The sequence below is a fragment of the Ambystoma mexicanum genome, chromosome 10 (assembly GCF_040938575.1).
Source record: "Ambystoma mexicanum isolate Mex_15411 chromosome 10, UKY_AmexF1_1, whole genome shotgun sequence".
Lineage (NCBI taxonomy): Eukaryota > Metazoa > Chordata > Amphibia > Caudata > Ambystomatidae > Ambystoma > Ambystoma mexicanum.
The window spans coordinates 963,410,175-963,433,389 of NC_090932.1; the positions used below are offsets into that span (position 1 = coordinate 963,410,175).

The 23,215-nt window shown below is 46.1% G+C and overlaps 1 protein-coding gene across 3 annotated transcripts in view; it reads right to left on the reverse strand.

Annotated features, from left to right (window-relative positions):
• The window catches only part of FNDC3B (fibronectin type III domain containing 3B), a 796,261-nt gene that overhangs the window by 232,406 nt on the left and 540,640 nt on the right, over window positions 1-23,215 (reverse strand). For all 3 annotated transcript variants that reach the window (XM_069618738.1, XM_069618739.1, XM_069618740.1), the window contains one exon: window positions 5,083-5,141. In XM_069618738.1, coding sequence (XP_069474839.1) covers window positions 5,083-5,141 — 59 coding nt within the window. The remainder of the gene's footprint in view (window positions 1-5,082; window positions 5,142-23,215) is intronic.

Consider the following 23,215-nt stretch of genomic DNA (forward strand, 5'->3'; position numbering starts at 1 on the left):
CTTTGAAAGGAGGCTAGCAGCTGCATTTTAGAGCAAAAGTGGAAAAGATCCAGAGAAGCTATAGGCGGTAGTACAGACCTCTGGGATGATACAGAGAGCCCTCCATACTGGTTGGGTTTTGTAGGGTCCACTGGTCGGTGAGTTTAAGTTGCATTAAACAAGGTTGTGCACGTCATGACCTATCTGGAAACAACATTGCACGCTTTAGAAGGGTAACACTCCAATCTAACCACGGAAGGCCATCAATATTCCATTGAAGCATGACACATGACATGACAAAACACAACTCGACATCCAAAGTGACATTCTAAAATGTTTGTTGATGGCAATCATATCAAACTGGGTGGGTCATCCTGGCTGACTGTGGTCCACCAACTCAAGTTAAGAGTCCAGAGCACTGCAGACACTTTTAAAGGGTTGTAAAACGCCATTACTGGCCAAGATGACCTGCCCACATCATGTGCTATCACCATTATCATGCAGGTGCAATTCATCTTTTTGGGAATCAGGTTTGCGTGAGTGAAGCAAGTTGATCAATAGCAAAACAGAAACACAAAGAAAAATGGCCGCCGTGAACAAAGGAAGGCTGCTAAAGAAAGAAGAAGCAGGACATTGCGGAGTAGCTCTTAGGGTTCTGGCTGCTTCAACGCAGTGCCGGAGGTGCAGGTCCCTTTTAGGCCAACCCGGTTGGCCATAGCCAGCAGGGTGCATGGCCCTATCCACGCCGAGAAATAACAGTTTACTTGAACATGTTGTCATCCTAAGCACCAATTAATGCAGTGCTTTGGAGGACAATATATTTAAGGCAAATGCCACACACTCAACGCATGGAGCGGTACTGTAAGAGAACGCTCCATGAACCAATCAGTTGCTGTGTCCATACATGCCAACCCTCCCAATTTAGGTGGTAGACTCCTGATTTTTCAGTGAAAAATATTGCTGTTTTTCACATTCTCCTGCCTACAATAATTCTAACCCCAGTGCATTCCTATGGGAAAATGGATGTCTGCTGATTTCTCTGATGAAATCTCCCTCCCAGGTGCGTTGGAATGTTGGCATGTATGTGTGTCCCGCGTGTCATAAGTGGACACAGCCACCTATTTGTGCATTTCTGCTGTGCTCCAAATCTAGGTGTTCCCCATTACTGATGTGCTCCAAATCTAGGTGTTCCCCCATCACTGCTGCATTTCAAATCTAGGTGTTTTTTCCCACTAGTGCTGTGCTCCAATTCTAGGTGTTCCCCCATTACTGCTGTATTTGAAATCTAGGTGTTTTCCCCACTAGTGCTGTGCTCCAATTCTAGGTTTTCCCCTGCTGCATTTCAAATCTAGATGTGTTCCCCCCACTAGTGCTGTGCTCCAATTCTAGGTGTTCCCCCATTACTGCTGTGCTCCAATTCTAAGTGTGCCCCCATTACTGCTGTGCTCCATTCTAGGTGTTCCCCATTACTGCTGCATTTCAAATCTAGGTATTTTACCATTACTGCTGTGCTCCAATTCTAAGTGTGCCCCCATTACTGCTGTGCTCCATTCTAGGTGTTCCCCATTACTGCTGCATTTCAAATCTAGGTATTTTCCCATTAATGTGTGCTCCAATTCTAGGTGTTCCCCCATTACTGCTGTATCCGAAATCTAGGTGATTTTCCCACTAGTGCTGTGCTTCAATTCTAGGCGTTCCCCTGTTACTGCTGTGTTTTAATCTAGGTGTTCTTCCACAACTGATGTGTTCCAATTCTAGGTATTCCGCCATTACTGCTGTGTTTTGAGTCTAGGTGTTTTCCCCACTGCTGATGTGTTCCAACTCTAGGTGTTTCCCCCCTACTGCTGTGCTTCGAATCTAGGTGTTTCCTCGCCACTGCTGGTTCTCCAAACTAGGGGTCTGCCCAATACCCTTGTGTTCCAACTCTAGGTGCTGTCCTACTACTTCTGTGTTCAAATCTGAGTGTCTCTCCCAGTGTGACTGTAAATTGACCACAGAGTCCAAGCCTCCCTGCCTGCAGGCAACCATGTGACACCAAAACCACCAAGAGCCATAAAGAAAAATCGGTAAAACGACTGAACCAAGAGGGCTCACGCCACAGGTTGCACAACCAAACAGCTACAAGTAACAAATAACCAAAAAATAAACTACAAGCAGTGGAAAAGCAATCACAGCGGCCAGGAAGCAAACCAACCAAAGAGGACTCCTGCTCCAAGAAATGTAACCAGCAAATCAAAAACACCATGACTTGTCACAAGAAAGACAAAGAAACTAGAATGGGAAACAGAAAGAAGTAAACCCTAGCCACACTGGAAGCTACCGATCAGCAAGACTTCACAACTCTGAAAAACATGGTGAAAATAATGCCAAACGCACTAAAGAGACAAAGAGCAGAGCAAACACGGACTACATCTCTCACTAGCTCTCTACATATGGCTCCTTTGAAAGTGAAAACAGACAATCAGCAACAAACCCAGAGGCAATAAGTGAAACAAATACAGGCGCCATTGGGACGAGGAACCCAGCACGCCAAAAAACAAACCACCCCAACCTGAAGAACACCATAGACAAACCACCAACAAGAATCAGGGACAAACTTGAATCCATTACCTTCAACACATGCTGCATCACCAAAGACCGAAGCAAAGGATGGGGAGCATCACAACTCACCAACCAGAATGAACCAAAACCAAACAACCCTGCCACTTCAACATCTACACGTCCCCCCCTCATGAAAAACATTCGAACCCATGGACTAACTGCCTCCAACTACACAGACGACACACAAGCAGACGACACACAACTGATTGTGAAGATGATCAAAACCCAGGAACCAAACAACAGCCTCAACAACCGTCTCACAGACATCTACAACTGGATGACAACGAACAACCTCAAACTGAACACGGCCAAAGCGGAAATAATTATCTCACCCACTGAAAGCAATGCAACCAACCCACAATTGGACCAGCCGACTGGCATGGGAACACAATCAGACATTTCCAAAGTGGTAAATAACCTCGGAATACTCAAGGACAATGGACTATGCCTGGAACTGCAAGTCAACGCAATCATTAAAAAGTGCTTCTATCTCCTAAGACTACTCAGGGGGCTGCTGCAATACCTCAACTTACCACACTGAACCCTCACAAGCATATCCCTGATACTAACAAGAATTAACTACACAAACAGCCTCTACCACGGAATGCCATTGAGGCACCAAGAAAATCCAACGGGTCCAAAACACTGCAGCCAGGATTCTCCTAAGATTAAACAGAAGGGACCACATCACTCCAGCTTTGTGAAGCCTCTGTTAACTACCAGTAAAAAAATGCATCAAATTCAAAGCCCTCTGCATTGTCCATAAATCCATACACAGACAAGGAGCCGAATTCCTCCAGGTCAAGATCAGCCGCTAACAGCTAAAAAGGGACCTAAGATCAAGCGACGACCTACAAATAGAGACAAAACAATGTGAAAAGAGGAAATTCTGAGGAACAGCATTCTCATCCCTAATTGTTAACCTGTGGAACACAATGCCCAGAGAAATTAGAACCACAGAAGACCACATCACCTTCAGGAAACAACTAAAAACCTTGTTATTCAGAAGACAATGACAAGCGCTAAACAAAAAAAAGAACACCATTGCAGACCAAAGAAACACACTAAGGGACGCCGTCACAGACAAAAGAGACATTAAGGAGGACCAGAATATCCCACCGCCCACATTACCCGGCCCCAGTCATGCCCCACAGTCATGCCCCACAACCAGAGAGATTGGCCTGCCCAATCAACAGACAGTACCTGGGAAAGACAACCTATGCACAGTGTATTCATTCAGGAAAGCCCAGACAGGTAACGCATTAAATCGAAGCAGCGCCCTACCATTTGCTCTCCCGCATAACTAGGGTCTCCCCCGGTCGAGCACCACTTCCTCAAATTTATTATAATACCAGCTGTGCACCCATCTAACAGCCAACCGCACAACAGGCCAAAACACACCTTCCCTGACTAATCCCTGCCCAGTAACTATGAACACACTGGGTACAACCAACCCTCCGAGACCTTAGAGGGAACATACCTTTGCACATAGTCCATAAATCCATCGACACTTCACAAATGCACTAGAACACTATACAATAAAACACCTAACAGTCATCCGCGAATCTGGACCCCCTTTGGATACAACTAATCAGTGGGCACAACCGCAATCCCACTCCAATCTCATATGACCCACATACCCATAACAACCACTACCACACACCCAAGGCACAGAGTCCTACCCATACGGTTACAACAAGCAGGCCCTCTCGAACCAACTCCCATATGCAAGACCATGCACACAGACGCCAGAGGGATGCAGAGGTGAAAAGGCATCACGCAAAATGCAAGCGAAAAGGAACTTTAGCTTATTATTTTGGAACACATCGGATGCTCAGAGGCAAGAGACTTTTTGTAGAAAAGAGAGTTAACCACTGAAGGCTCTGCTAGTTGAGAGCGGAACTGGTGGCTCATGCTGGGAAAGCTCGAGCGTGTGCTGTGCTCCGGAGTCCTACACTGTGCCGTGCTCAAAACGTGGAGAAGGGAGACCCTGACTACAGCATCCTGACTTATTTGTGAACACTTCTTCTTTACCTGTGAACCTTATCCCACACTCTGTTTGTATTTAGCATAAGGATTGCTAATAGGTTTTTCTCACTATAGGCCTTTTTATTTGACAAGACGCCACTAGGAGTGCCTTATTATTATTATTTGATGGTCGTAGCTTCGTCCCCTCTTAGATTTAGATTCGGTGTTTTCCAACCCATTTATACAGATTAATAAACACCCTTGAACTGTGATCACTTGTGTCACTCTTTACTGTTGCCACTGTGAGTTCCTTACAGGACCTACAAACTAAATGAGTTCCTTGAAGTAGGTATTATGAACATTAATTGTTACGAGCCCTGATTGTAAATTAAATTCTCACTTTATGTGCTTTCATGTTTCTAGTGGTATCCGACAGCTATTTGACACCGCAAGTTACACAAAGAAAGGTTGACAAAGCTTTTTCATAATAAACATGAGAAATAATGTATCCATAAGAAACAAGCATAAACATACCTGTGGCTTTTCTATACCCGAAAGGACATCCTGTACCCTTTTTGAATCACATTCATTTTCTGTTGAAAAAGAAGAACACACACGTTATGACCACATGGTGGCGATCGCACCCTCCTTTTAAACAATCGCCTCAGACTGAAAGAGCGCCATGTATTTTTCCAGTGACATAATTTGGTTTCTGGAGCGGTTTGTTTCAGAGCAGCGGAAACCACAAGAGACATAGATGGCGCATAAACGTGAACATATGTATTTCAAGAAGAAGTAGAAAAAAGCAATTTGCTCACATTAACTTAGAGCACTGTTAAACGGCGGCTGCCACGGGCTTTTTACATCGGCCACGAGGTGCCAGGTCAAAGTTCGGCGGCTAAAAACCTTATATTGCGATCATAATAAAAACCTTCTAATACAGACTAAAGAAAATAAATCATAATTGTTCGCGAATCCCGAACACCAATGGATTACAGCTGCTACGAGGGCGATTTTAAGAGGACGGGTCTCGCCACAGATCAAAAGCCAGGCATTGAAAAATATATACAAAGGACCAGATTGGCAATGTCCACAGAGTAGTATTCCTAAAGTGTTTTTGTTTTTTTAATTCCACCTAGATTTGGGTTATTTTTAGACTTGCAATGTTCTTTTAGAGTTACTTACTGCAACCATTTCAGGAGCAATCACAATAGCGTAGACCTTGGCAAGAGTAGCTGGGATCTTTCCTGAAGGCTACTTGGGCCGACACATGAGGTTAAATTATGATGGTAGACTGGAGGGGTGGGGGAAGGGGGACTGGAATATGTGCGTCCATTTTGTGCGGCTTCGATGCCCTCCTCTACTTTGCAACGTGCATTCCTTTTATTCACCTACTATCAGAAGAGCCTGAGGTGCGTTGCTCCCCAGATGTGTTGGCAAACGGCTACCAGTATCCGTCAGCATGGACTTGCAGAATAGGGCTGATGGGATTTGTAGTTTAAAACAGACAGCCAAACGTTGCAGACCCCTCGTTACATTTCCTCTATTCATTATACAGTCTCATCCCGTCTATTCAACCCCACCTAGTCCCCGCTCTCTTTCATCTGCTCCTTTCTGTATTTTCGGCGCCATCTTTTCTTCTGGCAGCAATAAGAGGTTCACGCAAGGCGTTCCTGGTAACTGAAGTCTGACCTGCACCCACGCTTCATTATAGAGTGTTGCCTGGATAAGGATGTGGCTTGTAAGAGTTTTCCAAAAAGTGGGTCATTTGGCTGTTTTGCAGAAGGCACTCTGGACAAGGGGACTTTGGTGTGAGGACATCGGTTCACCATACCCAAGTGGTCGGTAGCTAGACGAGTTTCACATTATGGTTTATGGTCGGATAATAGAATTTGCAATCATCACTGAAATAACACCGGCAACGTTTTTCACTCCGTCAGTGTCAAAGCTTTTGGCCAAAAAAGCCACCGTAGATCGGTGGGAGAAACTGAAGAGGGGACCACCGCCCACCCATGCATGCCTTAAGGCAGGAGATGGGAGTGCGAAACAAATAACAGCAGGAGCACAATTGTGTAAAGGGGACCATGAAGCCACCTGGAGAACCCACTGCTACCAATAAACACGCTTCCTCCAAAATATTTTACATAAAATCCACAGCAATTAATCCTTTTGGTACTTTCACAATTGCAATTGTACACGTATCCAGGACCATGGCCAGAGGGAAGTTAAGTTGTGATTTCCTAGAAAATGTACTTGTGCTGCCATTCACCTCTTGGGGAGTTGAATTAGTCACAAATACCCCTATTCCCTACCTGTTATGAAAACCTATGGTGTGATTACAATATAATCAGCTGGTGATGACATCATCACATTGTACAAGAGGCAAACAAATGCACTCCTCTTTCCTGGTTGAAGTCAAGCATACCAAGCATTCTTCTTATGCACGTTCTAGCATCTCACCCAAGGACCATCCCGTCTCCTGGCATTAGACCCATCCCCTCCTAAGGCCAAACCTGTCCCAAGGCCCATCCATCAATAAAGATCAGTCCCGGAGCCCATCTTTAGCCCAGGCTACATTCCTTCCCAAAGGTGCCTCAAAGCCCATCCCAGCCTCCCCACTCAAAGGCTAAACCCTGCCGAGGCCCAACCCTGCAGTTAGGACCAACCTCGCCCAACGCCCTCCCTCCCCCACTTCATCCAGCCAACCCCTGCACCACGCTAGGATCCGAACTAGGGAACCATGTGACACGCTGGGTCATCTAAAACCTTCCACTAACATTCACTCCTCGTATAGTGCTACTTTGGACAATCACAACAGAGAGCGGGTCGGGTTTTTACCTAATATCGTGAGTGTAAATGTCTGGGTTAATGGGAAAAATCCCAAAGTGGTATATGTTCTTTCCAGCGTAATGTGGAGGATGACGCTATGTGCTTTACTGTATTCCAGTAAAGTTGCCATATCACGCAGGGACAGCGACGTGTACATATCTTCACGTTTATATCAATCAATAACAAGACACCATTCAAAAAGCGATTGCTAAAGTTCCACGAGTAACTCCTGTGGCCTCCAAGGGAACAGTTCCATAACGCCACAGCTACAGAGAAGAAGAGCACCTTTTACATAGTCAGCAAAACCCAATGCTCAGGGCAGGGAGAATCAGGGAGTGTCCCCAGTAGGGAGATGGCTGTAGTCGACCCACACACCAATGAAAAGGGATCTTCTGAGCACCAATCAAAAGAGGGACATCCATGCACGGTGCTTTCACTGGTGGACGCGGTGCACTGTTTAGCGAGCCAGCAATACACGATCACAAACAGAGATATTTCCTTTACAAATCCTTTATTCAAGTCAGCAAAGAAGGATTCTTTTTCATGTGTCAGGGCGATGCTTTGGCTCACGAAAGTCACTTATTAAAGCTGAGAGAAATTCCTTGAATTTCCCCCAAACGCAGGGTCTTAGAAATTAAAGCCACCTTTCCAAAAGCCTCTGGCAAATGTTTCAGGTCTCAGACTCCCAGAATGCACTGTGGTTTCTTCTCTCAGTCTTTGTGAGGCACTTTGGTACTAGGACTCTTTCACACAATGCACACTCTGATTCTCTCAGCATCTTCGGTTCCTTAAGTAGAGACAGCTCTTAAAGGGCTCTGTCTAGTCTCAGAGTCAGGCGCAATGATATCCTTACTTTCTTCTTTTAGGAGAGGATAAAGTTGCTGGTCTTAACTTGGTCCCTCTCCAGGTGGCCACTAGTTCCTGGAAGTTCAGATAATCCATGCCCAAGACTACAGAAGATTCCAGTAACTGGGGCCTCAATCCTACTCTACATGCCCGCCAACATCCAGAAGCACATACGTGCTCAGATGTGTTTCCTGGTCCCTATGAACGCTTGTGTCATCACAAAAACCGGCTCCAGGGTGGGATGTATGTTGCTTGTATCCACTAGAGCTCCGGCTTTCCTTTTCCCAACCCCAAATCTGTATTTTTAAGGGATCTGGATGTACCCTCACTGGTCTTCTTTTGCCATTCGCCTCCCACATGCAACAAACCATTGAAATAAGGGCAGAGAAATTGCCATTATTTACTTTTGAGAACACTTATTAAGCAAATTCCTTCCAAATGTTGTCAGCCCTTTGGCTGATGGAAGTATCTTACTAAGGCTGAGGGGAATTCCATGAGCAAGGTCTAAGCATTGAAATCAGTCTTTCACACACATCTCTTGCAATCCAGGGGCTCCGTCTCCCAGAATGCACTGCATGTGACTTCCCTCGCAGCTTACTAGCGTCCCCATGCTGCACATCCGAGCGTGCAGCATCAGAGCTCTTCTCTCGCAGTCTTTCTTAGATATATGATATGATATGATAGGTTATTTATAGACACGTTGGTACGTTGACTACAAGTCCCAGAATACTGTGCCTGAGCTCTCCTTCTCTCTTTCTTCGCGAGCACTTTCGTACTTACACTGTAGTTTCCACAAGTGTATGTGTGAGAGTGTCATAGTAGCCAACAGGACCCATTCCATTCTATAGGTGCTTATCCAGTCCTGTTTTTTTCTTAGCCTTCTGGGACTTGTAGTTCCACTTTTCCCCATTATAAAACGCAGACTACAAGTCCTAGAATGCAAAGGAAAAACCAGGACTGGATAATTACCTACAGATTTGAATGGGTCATGTTGGCAACTATGGGGTGTTTGTGGAAGAAAAAGAGCGAGCGTGTGGGTGGGTGTGTGTGTTACTTCTTTCCCGATCTCTAAAGGACACTTGGGTATTGGGACATTTCCCAGCGCGAGACATTATTCCCCCAGGGCCACTCTTCGAGGGGGCTTTGTCCTCGCCCTTCTGTGTGCTCCATTTTGGAATTTCCCACAGCCTTGCATGCACTATAGCTGGCTCCCCTGGCACAGTGCTCTGCCCTCCAGATTTCAGTAATGTCTCTCCAGCTCTAGTGGCACAGCTCATGGCAGCTTCTCCATTGTTCCTTAGTGCAGCAGAGTTTTTTTCTGCCTGGATTCTCTGGTGCCTTCCTTCCCCTACCTTCAGGAGTCCGAACTCCATTCAACTGCATGGGTTCGCTGTTGTAGTCCTCTACCTGGCTCCAGCCCCACCAAAGTCAGGGCACTGTCTCCTCACAACACTCTGAGCCATATCCCCTTTTCGGCTTCTGCAGCTACCTTCTCCTCTGTGCAATCCCATACCACTCCCGTCTTCATCCAAGAGGAGTATGACGAAATGACTGCTGCTCAGTAGGTGCACAGGGATGAGTAAGGCTAGACCCCCACCTCTTGATGATGATGATGATAGGTTATTTATTACACGCTTAATGCCCAGAGGTTTCTACGCGCAGGCCCGCGTGGTGTGGTAACCTGTGGTGCTTCGTACCATCTTGCTTCCAAGACGAGCACGTTGCCCCTGAGCTATCCTCCCGAGACAACCTCAGCACGCTACTGCTGCTATACCAGCAGTGGCCCCAATCATAAAAGGGAAACAGACAGCCTGACAAACAGAACTCATGCAACTTTAGTCAGGGATCAAGACCTAAAAATTAAAGTGAGGGGAATCATCAACAAACACAATGGGATGTGACGTCGCCAGAAATTATCATGTTCCAGCAGCAGTGAGGAATTCACATGTGACCTTTGAACGAACCCATTGCCATTGCCGGGCTGCGGCAGTCCTTTTATGTCGTTTGCCGTCCCGGTTTTTCGTCTCGAAAATCTTGTCACCCTAGACATGGAGGCACTTTTGTCACAACAGCATGTTGCAGATGTGCGCACATTGCTTACAATGTGCGGTCCGATAGCTGGGTGTAATGGCTACTGCTAAAATCGGTGTTCCAGCTGCAGGTTACCTTAGCTTCTCCTTTTTGCAGGCCATTTGGTGTGGTACCATGAATGTAGGGGTTAATGACAGCAATACCAATACCTTGTTATTATGTAGTGCTTGTCGGGTTCATCCTACTTCTATGTACTGTAAAGATATTTCTCATTATTATCCAACGTTACGTTGGTTAATTTCGCAGCCTCGGATAACCAAGGCTGAGTCGGGGATTCGAACCTGTGACTTCATTTCATACACAGACCTTTGAGGCAAGTGCTTACGTTGCTGAGCTTTCTTACCAGCATATTAAACAGAAAAAGCTGAGTGGCATGAACTGCAAGTAAATAACGATATCAATAACAATAGCGAGCCGATTGAATGTCTGCAAACACAGGGAGGTGAGAGCACACACGCGGAATTAGCAATTGCAATACACGACCACATAACACGTACTAAACATTTGCCAGAATTCGGTTGATGGCCACATTGGGCGCGCTGAACCCGCACAGATATAACCGGCTACACCCCAAAAGACTCCGCTTCCAGCTCAAGAATTCGTCTAGAGGTTTGGCAGCCTTCTAGTTACGAGCAGAGCACAACTAAAAGGATTCGTTTTTCTTGGAAAACTGTAAGCGTGAAGCGCAGGGCGGCTGCTGGAAGGGAGCAGATCTGCGGTTGGGGTGCGCATCTCTTAGCGGCATTACGGCGGCCCGGAATGTGGCTGGCTGCGGGCCTGCCGGTTCAGCCTCTTAATTCTGTCCTGCCACCAAAGCTGCAAGCGCCTCTGGAGGGGACTTGCCCGCTCACCTGCGCTTGAACTAGTGTCTAAGCAGAGAGCACAACATAGGCATCACATACAACCCGCTAGGGAGAAGATATCAAAGAATCGATGCTTTCGAAAACACATTAGAGAAGTCTGGAAGAATAAAGTTCGCGGGTTTTCGGTCCACGCAATTGTTTTTGCTGCTTTTCGATCTTTTGATCTTGGCTGGCTGTATACCGAGCGTGTACAGATTTCCCCAGGCTAAGAAATGCCTCGTTCCAGATGTACAGAAGGATGTCGGATTTCACGAACTTCCTAGCCATAAATTCCTGCCCGGAAGAGGTCAACTGGGAGTCACTCGTATCCCATAGGAATTTCCACAAGAGCAGGTAAAGAGCAGAAAGCTCACCCAAAAAATAAATAATAAAATGGCTTCACTTAGCCCATCTCTTTGGGCTCTGATCAGCACTAAGATCACCCTGGGAGAACAAAGTGCTTCACAAACACTGAAATGATAAACAAAAAAAAAAATGGAAGCAAGAGCTAACCGATCTACAGCACATTAGGGAGGCAGATATTCGGCTAATCAGGGGACAGGCTGTATTTACAATAACGAAATGACGCCTGCATGCACAGTATCCAAGAGAGAGCAGGCCAAGCATTCTCAGAAATGCAGATGTGGTGATCGAGATAATGGTCACCAGATGTCGCATGGAAGCGTGGCAAGGCATCATGCGCTAACTTTACTCCTTAATGAACACGAGCTAAGGTAGCTCACATAGCGCTGCACTGCATGCAAGAACCACCTCGCTACGGGCCCAATTACGAGTAGGGCAGGGCGGTGCGGTAAAAAAGTACTTAACTGGAGGTTCTCATCCTCTTTACCACCAAAAGTCAGAGGAATTGCCACCGGCGGAAATTCCTCTAAATGCCAATTGATTCCTATGGGAGTACATAATAGGGTATGATAGCAGCTCAGAATCTGGAGGATTTTACCTGCAGTTGTTTACCTCCAGCCGGAGGCGATATTATTCTGCTACTGGCCGATTCTTGACTATGGAAAGTTTACCAATATTTAATCCTCAAAACCTCTAATAAGGACCCACGCCCGAAATTTCAAATTGAATCATTGCACGTTAGTTCACTTTTAAAATAAAGTTTGCCACACTTGATCCACCTCTGGATGACGCACTTCCTGCTCCAGCTATTGGCTGATGGGGAAGCTAAGCCTCCCGCTATTGCACAGCGTTTTTTACCAAGTATCAACGTAAGCCATGAGCAGCCGCAGGAGTTCGTAGCAGCAGTGCTGGAGGGTATGCCACGCATGCTACTGTTGCATCCTGCGTCACCATGACGATTCTGAAAGGGATGCTTCAGGTTAAAGCCACATGAGTAAGGAACATCTTCTGTGCGGTAAGAGGATCACGCGGGAGGAGATCGGGTGAGCACATTCCAAGCTCTGGTTCAAGACAGGAGGCCCTACGTGAAAGAGGATGGGATTAGGAGTGGTCAGTAGTAAGAGTCTATGCATAAAAATAGGTTTATTGGGTAGGAGAATGCCAAGAGCCAACATCTGTAGGAGTCCCCTCAAGTTCCATGCCAACGTGACTTCTGTGTGTCAGCCTTCAGTCTCGAGAAAGGGCCTCATCGCCACCCCCCATCTCAGCCGGGTATTTTGGCATTGTAGTCCCACAAACATATTAAGACTATCTTCAGAGCAAGAACTGGTCTCTTCTCGAGTCCCGGGAGTCAGTGTACCAATAAAAACACCCGGTTGGTACTACGTGGAAGCAACTATGAGGAAATGATGCTTCTGCAGGCTAGACTTTGCCACCTTGATGCAAGCTATGTAGAAACCAGCATGCGGGTCAACACATAGATGCGCAGCTGACCAATGGACATCCAGAAACTCCACCACATCCATGCCAAGTAGGACCCAACTGCATACTCACACTTCTACGGCTTTCCAAACTACCATCGTCAAGGATGATTTACTTCCCACTGAAAATGCAAAGATGACCAACACCACTGCGTTATTCCAAAAAAGGGAACTGACCCGCTTATCTCTCACCTCTTGACCAGAGCAAGCCATTGATCCGGTCTGTAATCGACAGTGAACATGCCGATTGTCTCCATATTGGCTGGTACGTAAACCTTTGCCAAAATCAATCTTTATAACTTTACTATTTACACCCCTTCCTGATCCCTTCTGATGTTTGCCTGTATTGTGCCTATTTCAATTTTTCCGTGAAGGGTCAACACTCTTTTTCAGATTTCCAACAGCTTTCCTGTTGCTCTGTGCTAAGAGGCCGACTGTATGCCTTGCATGCGTGTTCATTGCCACATATGTTATGCTTAGCACTCTAAGATATTGCCTGTTTGTCGTGGATGTGCCACTCAAACACCAGGGGGAGCCCATTGTGAACCACTTGGTGCTCGCATTTCATTGTTCTAATCCACTCTAAACTATATTCATTCATATGTCAGTCTTTGAATTCCCTTTAGAAAGCACTGGATCTTTCCCATTACATGACCCAAACTACATGCCCCATTATACATCTTGGCAGTTCTAGAGACTTGGCTGTTTCAATGCAGCAGTCTGAGAACCACAATCCCCAGAGGCCTTATAAGTCAGTGCTGCTTTCACTTTTTCCGTATCCAGAGGAGGATGTAAAATTGCCTTCCGTTGTGGGGCTCCAGGTTCAGCTACTGTGCCTCCTTCCGTCCAAGGTGTGCTAGCATTTAAGCAGCTGCCTGCAGGCGCACATTGTTCTCGCATTGAGTTTGTATTCAGACCCTCTTGCTTTGAACCTTGGATTACGCCTGTGTCCTGTTGCTGCTGGTTGCAAAGCCTGCTCCAGTTCCAATGCGCTGGGCTGCCTTCGCTTGCAGCCATGCTTCTCTGCCTGCACTCCTGTACTCTTCGCCCTGACCCCTTCTTCTCTGTCGGCAGTCATTTGCTTTCTGTCAGCGTCCCCTTTCCTGCAACTCTCTGCACTCTCTGCCTACAGTTTCCCGTTCCACTTTATACATTCCTCTGTCTGCTGCCCCGTACTCCTTGCCACCAGTTCTCCTGGTCCCTGTCTGAAGTTCCTTGATTTGTGCCCATTGTGCCTGTGTTACCATTCTGTAGCTGTCCTGAGTTCCCTTGTTAACACGCTGTCGATCTGCCCTGGTTATTCCTGTTCACTGCCCAGTAGTAATTGCTCTTAGTCTGCAGTTTAGTCCTCAGTTTCTCGATTTCAGTTCATAGTTTCCAGATAGCCTATCCAGTCCATAGTACCCCTGTTCCACTCTTTCTGCTCTTACTTCCTGTTCTGTTTTGAACCTTGCCCACTTCGACTTCATGTCCTTTCCCTGGATTGTGCTGTACAGGTTTGTGTTCCTGTTCTAGTCCTCAGGTGTGCTTGTGTGATTTCATTGTTCAGAGTATGAATGCCGTGTTTTCCAGCAGGGACTCTGTTTACCTTTCCTTTTCTTGTGCCTCAGTATTGTCCATCATGTCGTATTTGCTAATGGAGTGTTGGCTCCTGTTTGTGGAGGCGGTCACTGTTATGTTCTCGCTGGCATCAGTCTTATGTGTATTGTTTGGATGTTGGTGGCGTAAGGTCCAGACACAGAAATCCACTCTGCCGCTCCTTTCCATGAGCATACAAAGTGAGGCACTGTAATAGCCACCTGCTCAGAAGGCTAGAGTTCCCCCTGACATTGTTGGCAACCCTGTGACTATTTGTGTCTGTCTTGGTTGGACTTCCTGCCCTTTTCTGTTCTTAAACGTCATTGTTTCAGGTTAAGATGGGTTTCTAAAATCACCTCCTTGGGAAGGCTGTACGCAGTCCACCCTATATATGGTAAACAGGGGAGACACTGAGAGGTTAGCCAAAACCCAATCAAGGTAGGTGGATGAGTAGTAAAGCTTAGTCTGAGGAAAAGAGCGAGAGTGGTCTAGGGCTACAATGAGTCCACACAGAACTGACACCAATAGCTCAAGTTAGATAGTAAGTAAATACAAATACAATTATTTATTAGGCCTTATAAACACACTAAGCATTTAGATCAGTGCTCCTCTTTGATGGAGGTTGCATAGCCCTTTCCACTTGCAGCTCCCAATTCTTTGCCGATGTAACTTTGCCAATTTTCCAAACTTTGAAAGGGAACCCGTTCAAGTTCCACAGATGCCAGGATGGAGGTTTCACACTATGGAAAACATTTTCATTTGCAGAGCCTGGAGAGCAATCATATTCCCCACAAAAAATAAATAAAAATACTGCAACATTTGGAAGGAAGGTGAAATGTTTTCTAAAAGAATTATAGCAAACACATCAAGAAAGTAATTATATCAAAAATAATTGATCAAAAGTGATGTATCTTTCTTGCCGAGCGCAAATGGAAGCAGCATTCCCTTTCAAGCAATCCATGCTTTTCGGAGAAATGTAAAGCTTTAAGTGCGCTCTGGCCCCTTCTGGGGATACACCAAAAGGGAAGGGCCACTTTTCAGCAGCTTGTGTTCTTTTCATGGGGCAGCGAGTGATTGCTGAAGTCAACTTTATCCAGTGAGGCAACCAGCCCCAGCCCTAGCCAGGGGCATTTCTTTAAGAATGTATTTAATTGCTGGAGTTTCCCTTGGAAAAATCTGCACCCTTTCCATAATAAGGTCATTTTGCACTGTTCTCGCTCGAGACTGACAAAAACAAACCAGAATTTAGGCCACAACCAGTGCTCTATAAGGCATCAGGCAGGAGTATTTAACTTACTTTTGAAGTTAAGGGCAACACGGAGTAGATCCCATTCTCGACCGGAGCCTTTTTAATCAAGTAAAAATGTATTGGTAATCTTAAAACCAATATATATTAGTGGCTGATGTAATAATGCTTTACTGGAAATGAAAAAAGACCTGAAACTGATCACGACCCTTCATTTCTCAAATAGATAGCCGATTGGATGAAAGCAAGAGCCCCACCATTAATACAATATGACCATATAGAAGCTGTCCTTACCAGTTACAGACTCTTGTGGACTCCTGATTATGGCAAAAATATAGTCGAAGCAAAGCCCTGAATTACTGGAAACAAAAATATGGAAGGTCTCTACACAGACTATTTTTATTTTTTATTTTAATGGAATTTGTGTTCAGTGCTGGTCATACCCAGAGGGTCTCGGAGCACCTTACACGGTTCAAAGATTGAAAAGGTGGGACGTGGAACAGAAGTTACAAAATGTTTTCAGCATAGGATAGAAAGATTCAAACAGACATGTGCTAGCAGGGGAAATGGAGGGCAGGGTTACGTGTGTGCAAACAGGTATGTTTTGAGGTTCTTTCTGAAAGTGGCAGTAGAGGGTGCAGTGCAGACATGAAGAGGTAGGCTGTTCCATGCTCTTGGTGCACAGAAGGTAAATTATTCTTTTTGTGTGCATATTAGTTTGCAAAGTGGAATGTGCAGGAGATGCTGGCCACCTTGTCTGGTGTTTGGTGGGAGATGGGTTTGAGTTTCTCATGAAGGTAAGATGGGGTCTTGTGGTGGATGGCTCTGAAAACACTGCAGAGTCTGTTAAAGACAATTCTTTGAGGTTTGAGGAGACATTGGAGCTGGGCCAGAGCCTACAGGATGTCTCAATGTCTGGGTAGGTGGAGGATGAGACAGGCTGTTGCATTATGTATGGCTTCAAACAGGGGCAAGGGTGCTGCTAGGGAGAAAAGTGAGAAGAGTATTGCTGTATTCTAGCTTGGAGAGAACTAGTGATTGGGCTGTGGAAAAGAAGAGTTTTATCCAGTGCGTAGAACGGTATGGTCGATGGTGTCAAAGGCTGCAGAGGACGATGAGTATGAGTACTGCTGTTTGTCCTTTGTAATGTTGTGGAGGTCATTTAGGATGTGCAGTGTAGCAGTGTCACAGCTGCGTCCAAATCGAAAGCCATATTGGGAGGGTTTCAGTAGGTTGCTTGTGTTGATATGTTGTTGCTGTTGGGTAGTGACAAAGCGTTATATGAGACTAGTGAGGTATGGCAAAATATGGATTGGCCATCAATTTTTGGGTTACATGGGGGTTAAGAGATGTTTTTATGAGGGGGCGTGAGATTTTTCCAGTTTTGAGTGTAAAGGGGATAGTACCAGGTGACAGACAGGAGTTAATGATGTAAAGACAGTGGGGAGCGAGGGTGATGAAGCAATCGGATGCAGCTTGAGGTGGGCATGCATCACCCACGAAATGCGCAGGTTTTCTTTTGGTAGTAAGGGTGATGAGGGTGTCTGTGCCGATGCGGTGGAAGGTGTCTTATGTATTGAAATGTTTGGGAGTGGGATAGGAGGAGGAGGACAGGAGAGGGGAGGCGTGGAGGATCAGAAGGAGGCCACAGATGTAGTAGAGGCATGGTCGCTTGTCATCCACTCAATCAAGTTGTGCAATTCTTTTAAGGAACTGGTACTGCCCAGGATCTTATTCTTCCTTGTCAGCTGAAGTCTATTTAGGTTCCTTTTCTCCCTACTGTATGCTCCCTGAATCCCTGTCACACTCTTCTCCTCTCTTTTATAGTAATTAAAGTTCCAATGACAATTCCCCGTGCAGTTTCACATATGAGCTTGGGCTTCCTGGCTTCACAGGTTTGTTCTGCCCAAATGCCTCTTTTCTGGGTGCTTTTTCTTATTTTGAAGATATGGTTGGGCCTTCCCCTTTTCCCCAAAATGATAAGCCTCCAATTTTATTTATTTCCCACTCTATGGTTTTTATATTTCTTCTTGTCTCATTCAAGCAATTCTGTTTCAATAAATTATTTCCAATAATTTTTCCATTAGTACTGTGACGCGTTTCGCTAAACTTATTAATGAGTACTGCTTGCCTTGCCGGTATTCTCATTCCCTGTTTTACCTTTTGGGTTTCAGGGCAATGTCAGTGATACCTGCGTGATACCTGCAGGCCCTTGGATTCTGTCCTTCTCGTCGTCACTCTGCGGCTTGCTCTCTACAGCATCTCCTTCCTTGATGTGCTGTTCTCGTCTTTGCAAAGTCACAGGGATCGTGACTTGGTCTACGAGCTGCTGTTGCATGAGAAGACTGCCCACCACTATGATTCCGTGGTCACACCACCATCGCTCTTTCTCCTTCGCCTGGCTTGCCTTTCTTCTGCTCTCGCACGCCGGTTGCTCAGCATTTCTGCTGCCACGCTGGAGCAGATCTTTCACACAGCGGTTCTGCGTTCTCCCAGAGCCCACCTTCTTTTTCTCCATTACACAGAGGGAGATTTCCCTGCATCTCTTGGGTCTTTATCTTTCTCTGCCTCTTCTCTCTCACTTGTTGGTCTCGCATTCCTTTTCAGCCTCCTTTTTGCAGTCCATTGGAGATTTGAATTTAAAGGGATATCTTCCCTTTCTTGTCATTCATAATATAACTTCATGTTATCTTCATGACTTTGTATAAGCCATCGCTTGGAAGCCATCAGGGGGTTCGAAATTGAAGTCCTTGTCCCCAAAAGGGGAGTCTCTCACTGTGAGGTCCCACTTGCCTCTATCCCTAGGGAGGGCTTTGCAAAGTGGGCTCACCTCCCTAGCCTCACAGAGGGGGGAGGGTCCATCTTGGGGAGAAGGGATGAGTTCCCTCAATTCACCACATAGGTTTTGGCTGATGTTGTGGATTTTGGAGTTAAAGTAGTCCATGAGGGAGTTGCATGCTGCAGTGGATGGGGGTAAGGAAGGTATGGATGTAGTTTGGAGAGGAATTTCACAATGTTGAATAATGTCTGTGTATGATCAGTGGTGGACTGGAGTTCCTGGAGGTAATGGGTGGCTTCAGCATTGCATATGGCTGTTTTGCATTAGTTGCAGCAGTGTTTCAGTGGTGTTCCTATAGAGGGGCATGGGACATTTGCTAGGCTATTTCTAGGTGTCAGGCGTCCTGCTTGATAGATAGGAGGGAGCTGTTGAACCATGGTTAATGGTGGTGACTGTACATTTTGTGATTTGATGGGGCAATTTTCTCGAGTGCCTATGTGATGATGGCAGTGTAATTTTTGAGGAGAGTGGAGGGAAATGCATGTCAGGAGGAGGGGGTGGTATAAGTGTTGTTAAGGCTTTGTCTGTAATGCAATTGGGTTTGTCAGGCCAGAAGGCCAGGGAGTTGTGTGGAAGGTGGGAGGATCATGTGTGGCAGGTAGACCGACTGTGAAGGGGACAGCAAAGTGGCCAGACCATGACACCCAGATTCGAAAGTCTTTCAATGTCCCCAACTAAACACCACCTGCCAAATTACAAGCTTCTTCGAGTCACATGGTGCCACCACAGCAGCACCATGAGGCCATGTTAAGCCAGTTGAGCCCGCTAACAGCCAAATGCAAGCCTATCTGCATCAAATGCTTCTGAGCCTTCCAGTATCACCAAACAACACCACCTGTGGTTTCCCAGTATATCGATGGATCCCGTCACATTTAATTCTAGTGCTTAATATTCACAGACACCTTTATTCCCATTTTTAGACACAATGCCCACAACTCTTACAGATTCTTTGTAGAGATGAAAATAGATGGGCAAATTCATTATGATCCTGGATACATAGGATTGTCTCCTTAAAACATTGAGGTGTTGCCTCTCCATAGTTTTTTAGGCATTTCTTATTTGGTTATCAACAGGTGTGGACTGGGAGCCAAAAGAGGCCCTGGAAATAATGTTCAAAGTGGCCCTATACTACACATTTTCAGCAAGACCATCCCTTTCCCAAACAGTCCACTGCACAAAGGAGGCCCCGGGTGCAGAGGCCTCCTGGAACATTTTCAGAGTTCCCTAAGGCTAGTCCACCCCTGGTTATCAAAAGAAACAAGGAAATAATGTCAGCATACATTACTGCCTTCGGAACAACAATTAACCCCTGATAGCTAAATAGGTTTTTACTGACGGAAGGAGTGAAAGGTGGGTTCACAAGTCTGGGAGAAATTCCTACTGACATCTCAGCTCAAGCCAATCAAAGAATGAGGCACTGATATGGAATATTGGAATGCACAAGGATGCACAAGGAATGCACAAGCACTGAGCTAGGTGTCCAAGAGCAGTCATGGTTATGTGTGTGCCTTACAGAGGGCACTCCTTTCAAACTGGAATTTTGATAAAGCTATTTGGTAGTGATGAATGGCTCCAAGGAGATAGATGTCCTTGAAATTTGACCCCTCTTTCCAATCACATCTGGACTACAATACTCTGCTTGGAGGCAAGAGGAGAGGTTACGGGTTGGGCATTTGTTTTTAGGGGTCCTAACCCCTGACATCTGCTGAATATACAGACATATTGTACCTCATTGACACACACTTTATGTATTACTGTGACACTAGCTTTTGACAGAGAGTTATGTGGGCAGGGAATCACACCCAGATTGATTCTGCAAGCCTTAACTACACAAGCGTCCTATGTCCGCAACATGTGTTGTACAGGAGGTCGCAAATGCAGCCCGCACTCCAACCGTCCATTCTGAAGTACCAGGAACGTTCCCACCGAAATATGTGACGTATGATGAGCAAATAAACCAGTAGAGAGCCACAGTGGGGCTCTGTCCAGTACCTATCAAAAGAACAGCACCTATTGAAGTACCAGTACCAAGGAAACCATGGACAGTAAGGTAACCATTGGGAAAACCATATCAACAAATGAAACGAAATGAAGATCGTTTAAGTACAGTCCCTGAAGAAACCAAAAGGGCCTTAATGGAAGACGAATTGTGATGACACAAGGACCCAGACTGACTCACATATAGAAGAAACGATGACCAGAGAATGACGTAGAGAGACAAAACGCCATGAACAAGGGATATTGTAAACCTAAAGTGAAAGAAGCTTATGCCATGAGCACGATGAAGATGTTCAACCAGTTTACACCTGTACATATGCTTGGAACCGCAAGAAAGCTAAGAAAACCATGCGGCTTGCTATGCTTAGTAGAACGATAGTGCGGCAAGCGCCACCATACATAATCTACCTCAAAAGCATGTTATATAAGCATACTTCCACTTTGCACAAGAAGCAGAATTAGCCAAAGGTTACTAAAGGCCACACGAGGAAAGCTTTGTATTTAACAAATCGAGAATAAACGGCAGAAATGAAACTCAGCAGAGGCACCTTGTGCCGGAAAAGCCAAGGTCATATCAGTAGAAGAGACGAACAGTAGCTTCAATTAATTGAAGCTAAGAACAGAGTATCCTGCTTCAGAAGGTCGAGATAAGAAACTGGAAGCAGGTGGTGGGTGAAACAAAAATCAAATACACAAATTAGATGAAGAAGAGACAAAGTCACGGTGTCTGAATCACGTGACGAGCCCAGCGAGGAGAAGCAAGACTTTCACACCTACGCATGGCATCAGGCCAGGCGAAGATATCAGAACTTTCCAGACAGGAGATGCAGTCTTGAGGCCAACCACAAGTGAAGTAATTGACACATGGCTACTAAAGTGATGATTGATTGAACCAATAATTGGAGGAAGGCCGGGTAACTAAGGGGCACCCTGCACCTGGCCGACCATTCTGCGTGCCGCTAGGCAAAGTGGAAAAGTACGAGTGGGGTTTGGTGCCAATCCAATCACAGTGGACCAAGTAATCTAGGGTCCTATAGTTAGTAGAACCAATGAGACGTTGTTCTTTTAGTTACGTCTACAGTAGCCATTGTGAAGGTAGGGCTTAGATGCCCCACCTGACAGTGTTTATCCAATCCCCTTACTCAGTTACCATAACAGATATAGTACCTATATTAAAGTTACCTTTCCTAAACCAATAAGAATTGCATGCCAACTTTAAGCGTTAAACGTCGGCGATGATGAGATTTTAGTATAAATGATGTGTTTTTATGAAGTTCAGTGGAGTTGTGAAGCGTGAAGGAAGATCACGTATCCGCTGATATTCATGAGACTCCCCGTTTTTTGTACTTGTCATTAAACGGACTCACTTTGCCAAACCGTCGAGTTGTCATTATTGATTGGTGTTGGGAGTATTAATCTGCACCCCCATCCATCTCACGGGTGCTGCTATCTCGTCTTAAAGTGCTTCTGTGCAAACCCGACTCTATGGGCCGGTTGGGGGTCCCGGAGCACAGTGTGTATTTTAAGGACAATGACTATGAGCTATGCTTTAAGGTGGTAACTCACCTGAGACAAATGCCACGCAATAATTCCATGCGCAACTGCTGGCTGTTGGAGGGGATGTGGATAGGAGGGCAATATGCATCATAATTGCCAAATTTGCCCCTAAATTAGGATCTGCAGGATGGACGTTTTCGCCAGGATTAAGAGGGTCTTGGGTGCATGTCAGTCTGAGGCCCCCTTTGGTGATTCTCCTGGCTGTGACAGTATAAGGGTGCAAGTCTCCCACGGGCAACTTGATCACACAGGTGATGGTTCCAGCAAGAGTGCCATAGAACATGTTGCAGAAGATGCCATAGAACATGAAACATGGATGTTTCAGAGACTCTGCTTTGACTGCAGCAATTTGCTACGCTTGCTGATGAGGTGCGCTCCCCAACATGTCTCCTGCTTATCCCTGATGACACTATGGGGCCGATTCATGGAACAAACGTGCGCCGAAAATCTTCGCGCAAGCAGGCGCAAGCGATTCATGGAAGTTCCTGCGCGTGTACACCCCGGGATGTGCGCCAAACCCGTGCATGGCGCACAAGTCACTGCAACATCCCGAAAGGCGTGCGCGACATGCACAGTGAAAGCGCACAACCTCGGCGCATACACCAGAAAGTGGCCGGGACACGGGGCGTAACGCGCGGAATGGGGAACAACACGCGAAAATAAGGGCGTAACTGGGGATGTACTGCAGGGAAGCAGACGGAACGCCCACACGCACTCGAACCACACGTATTCATGGAATCGAATAGGGCAAAGCCACGCACAGCCAAAGACACGCACAAGCCGAAACACGTCCGCCACACAAAGGCAGGCGTTAGCGTCCCTGCGCATTACAGAAGTGGCAACATACAGCAATTGGGCCTGTGCGTGCGGGGCACGTGTATATCGGGGGTTCGCGTGAAGTTGTTCACGCGATCGGGCCTGGGGGAGCGGGCTACGTGTATTTCAGGGGTTCGCGTGAACATTTTCACGCGATCAGGCCTGGGGGAGTGGGCTACGT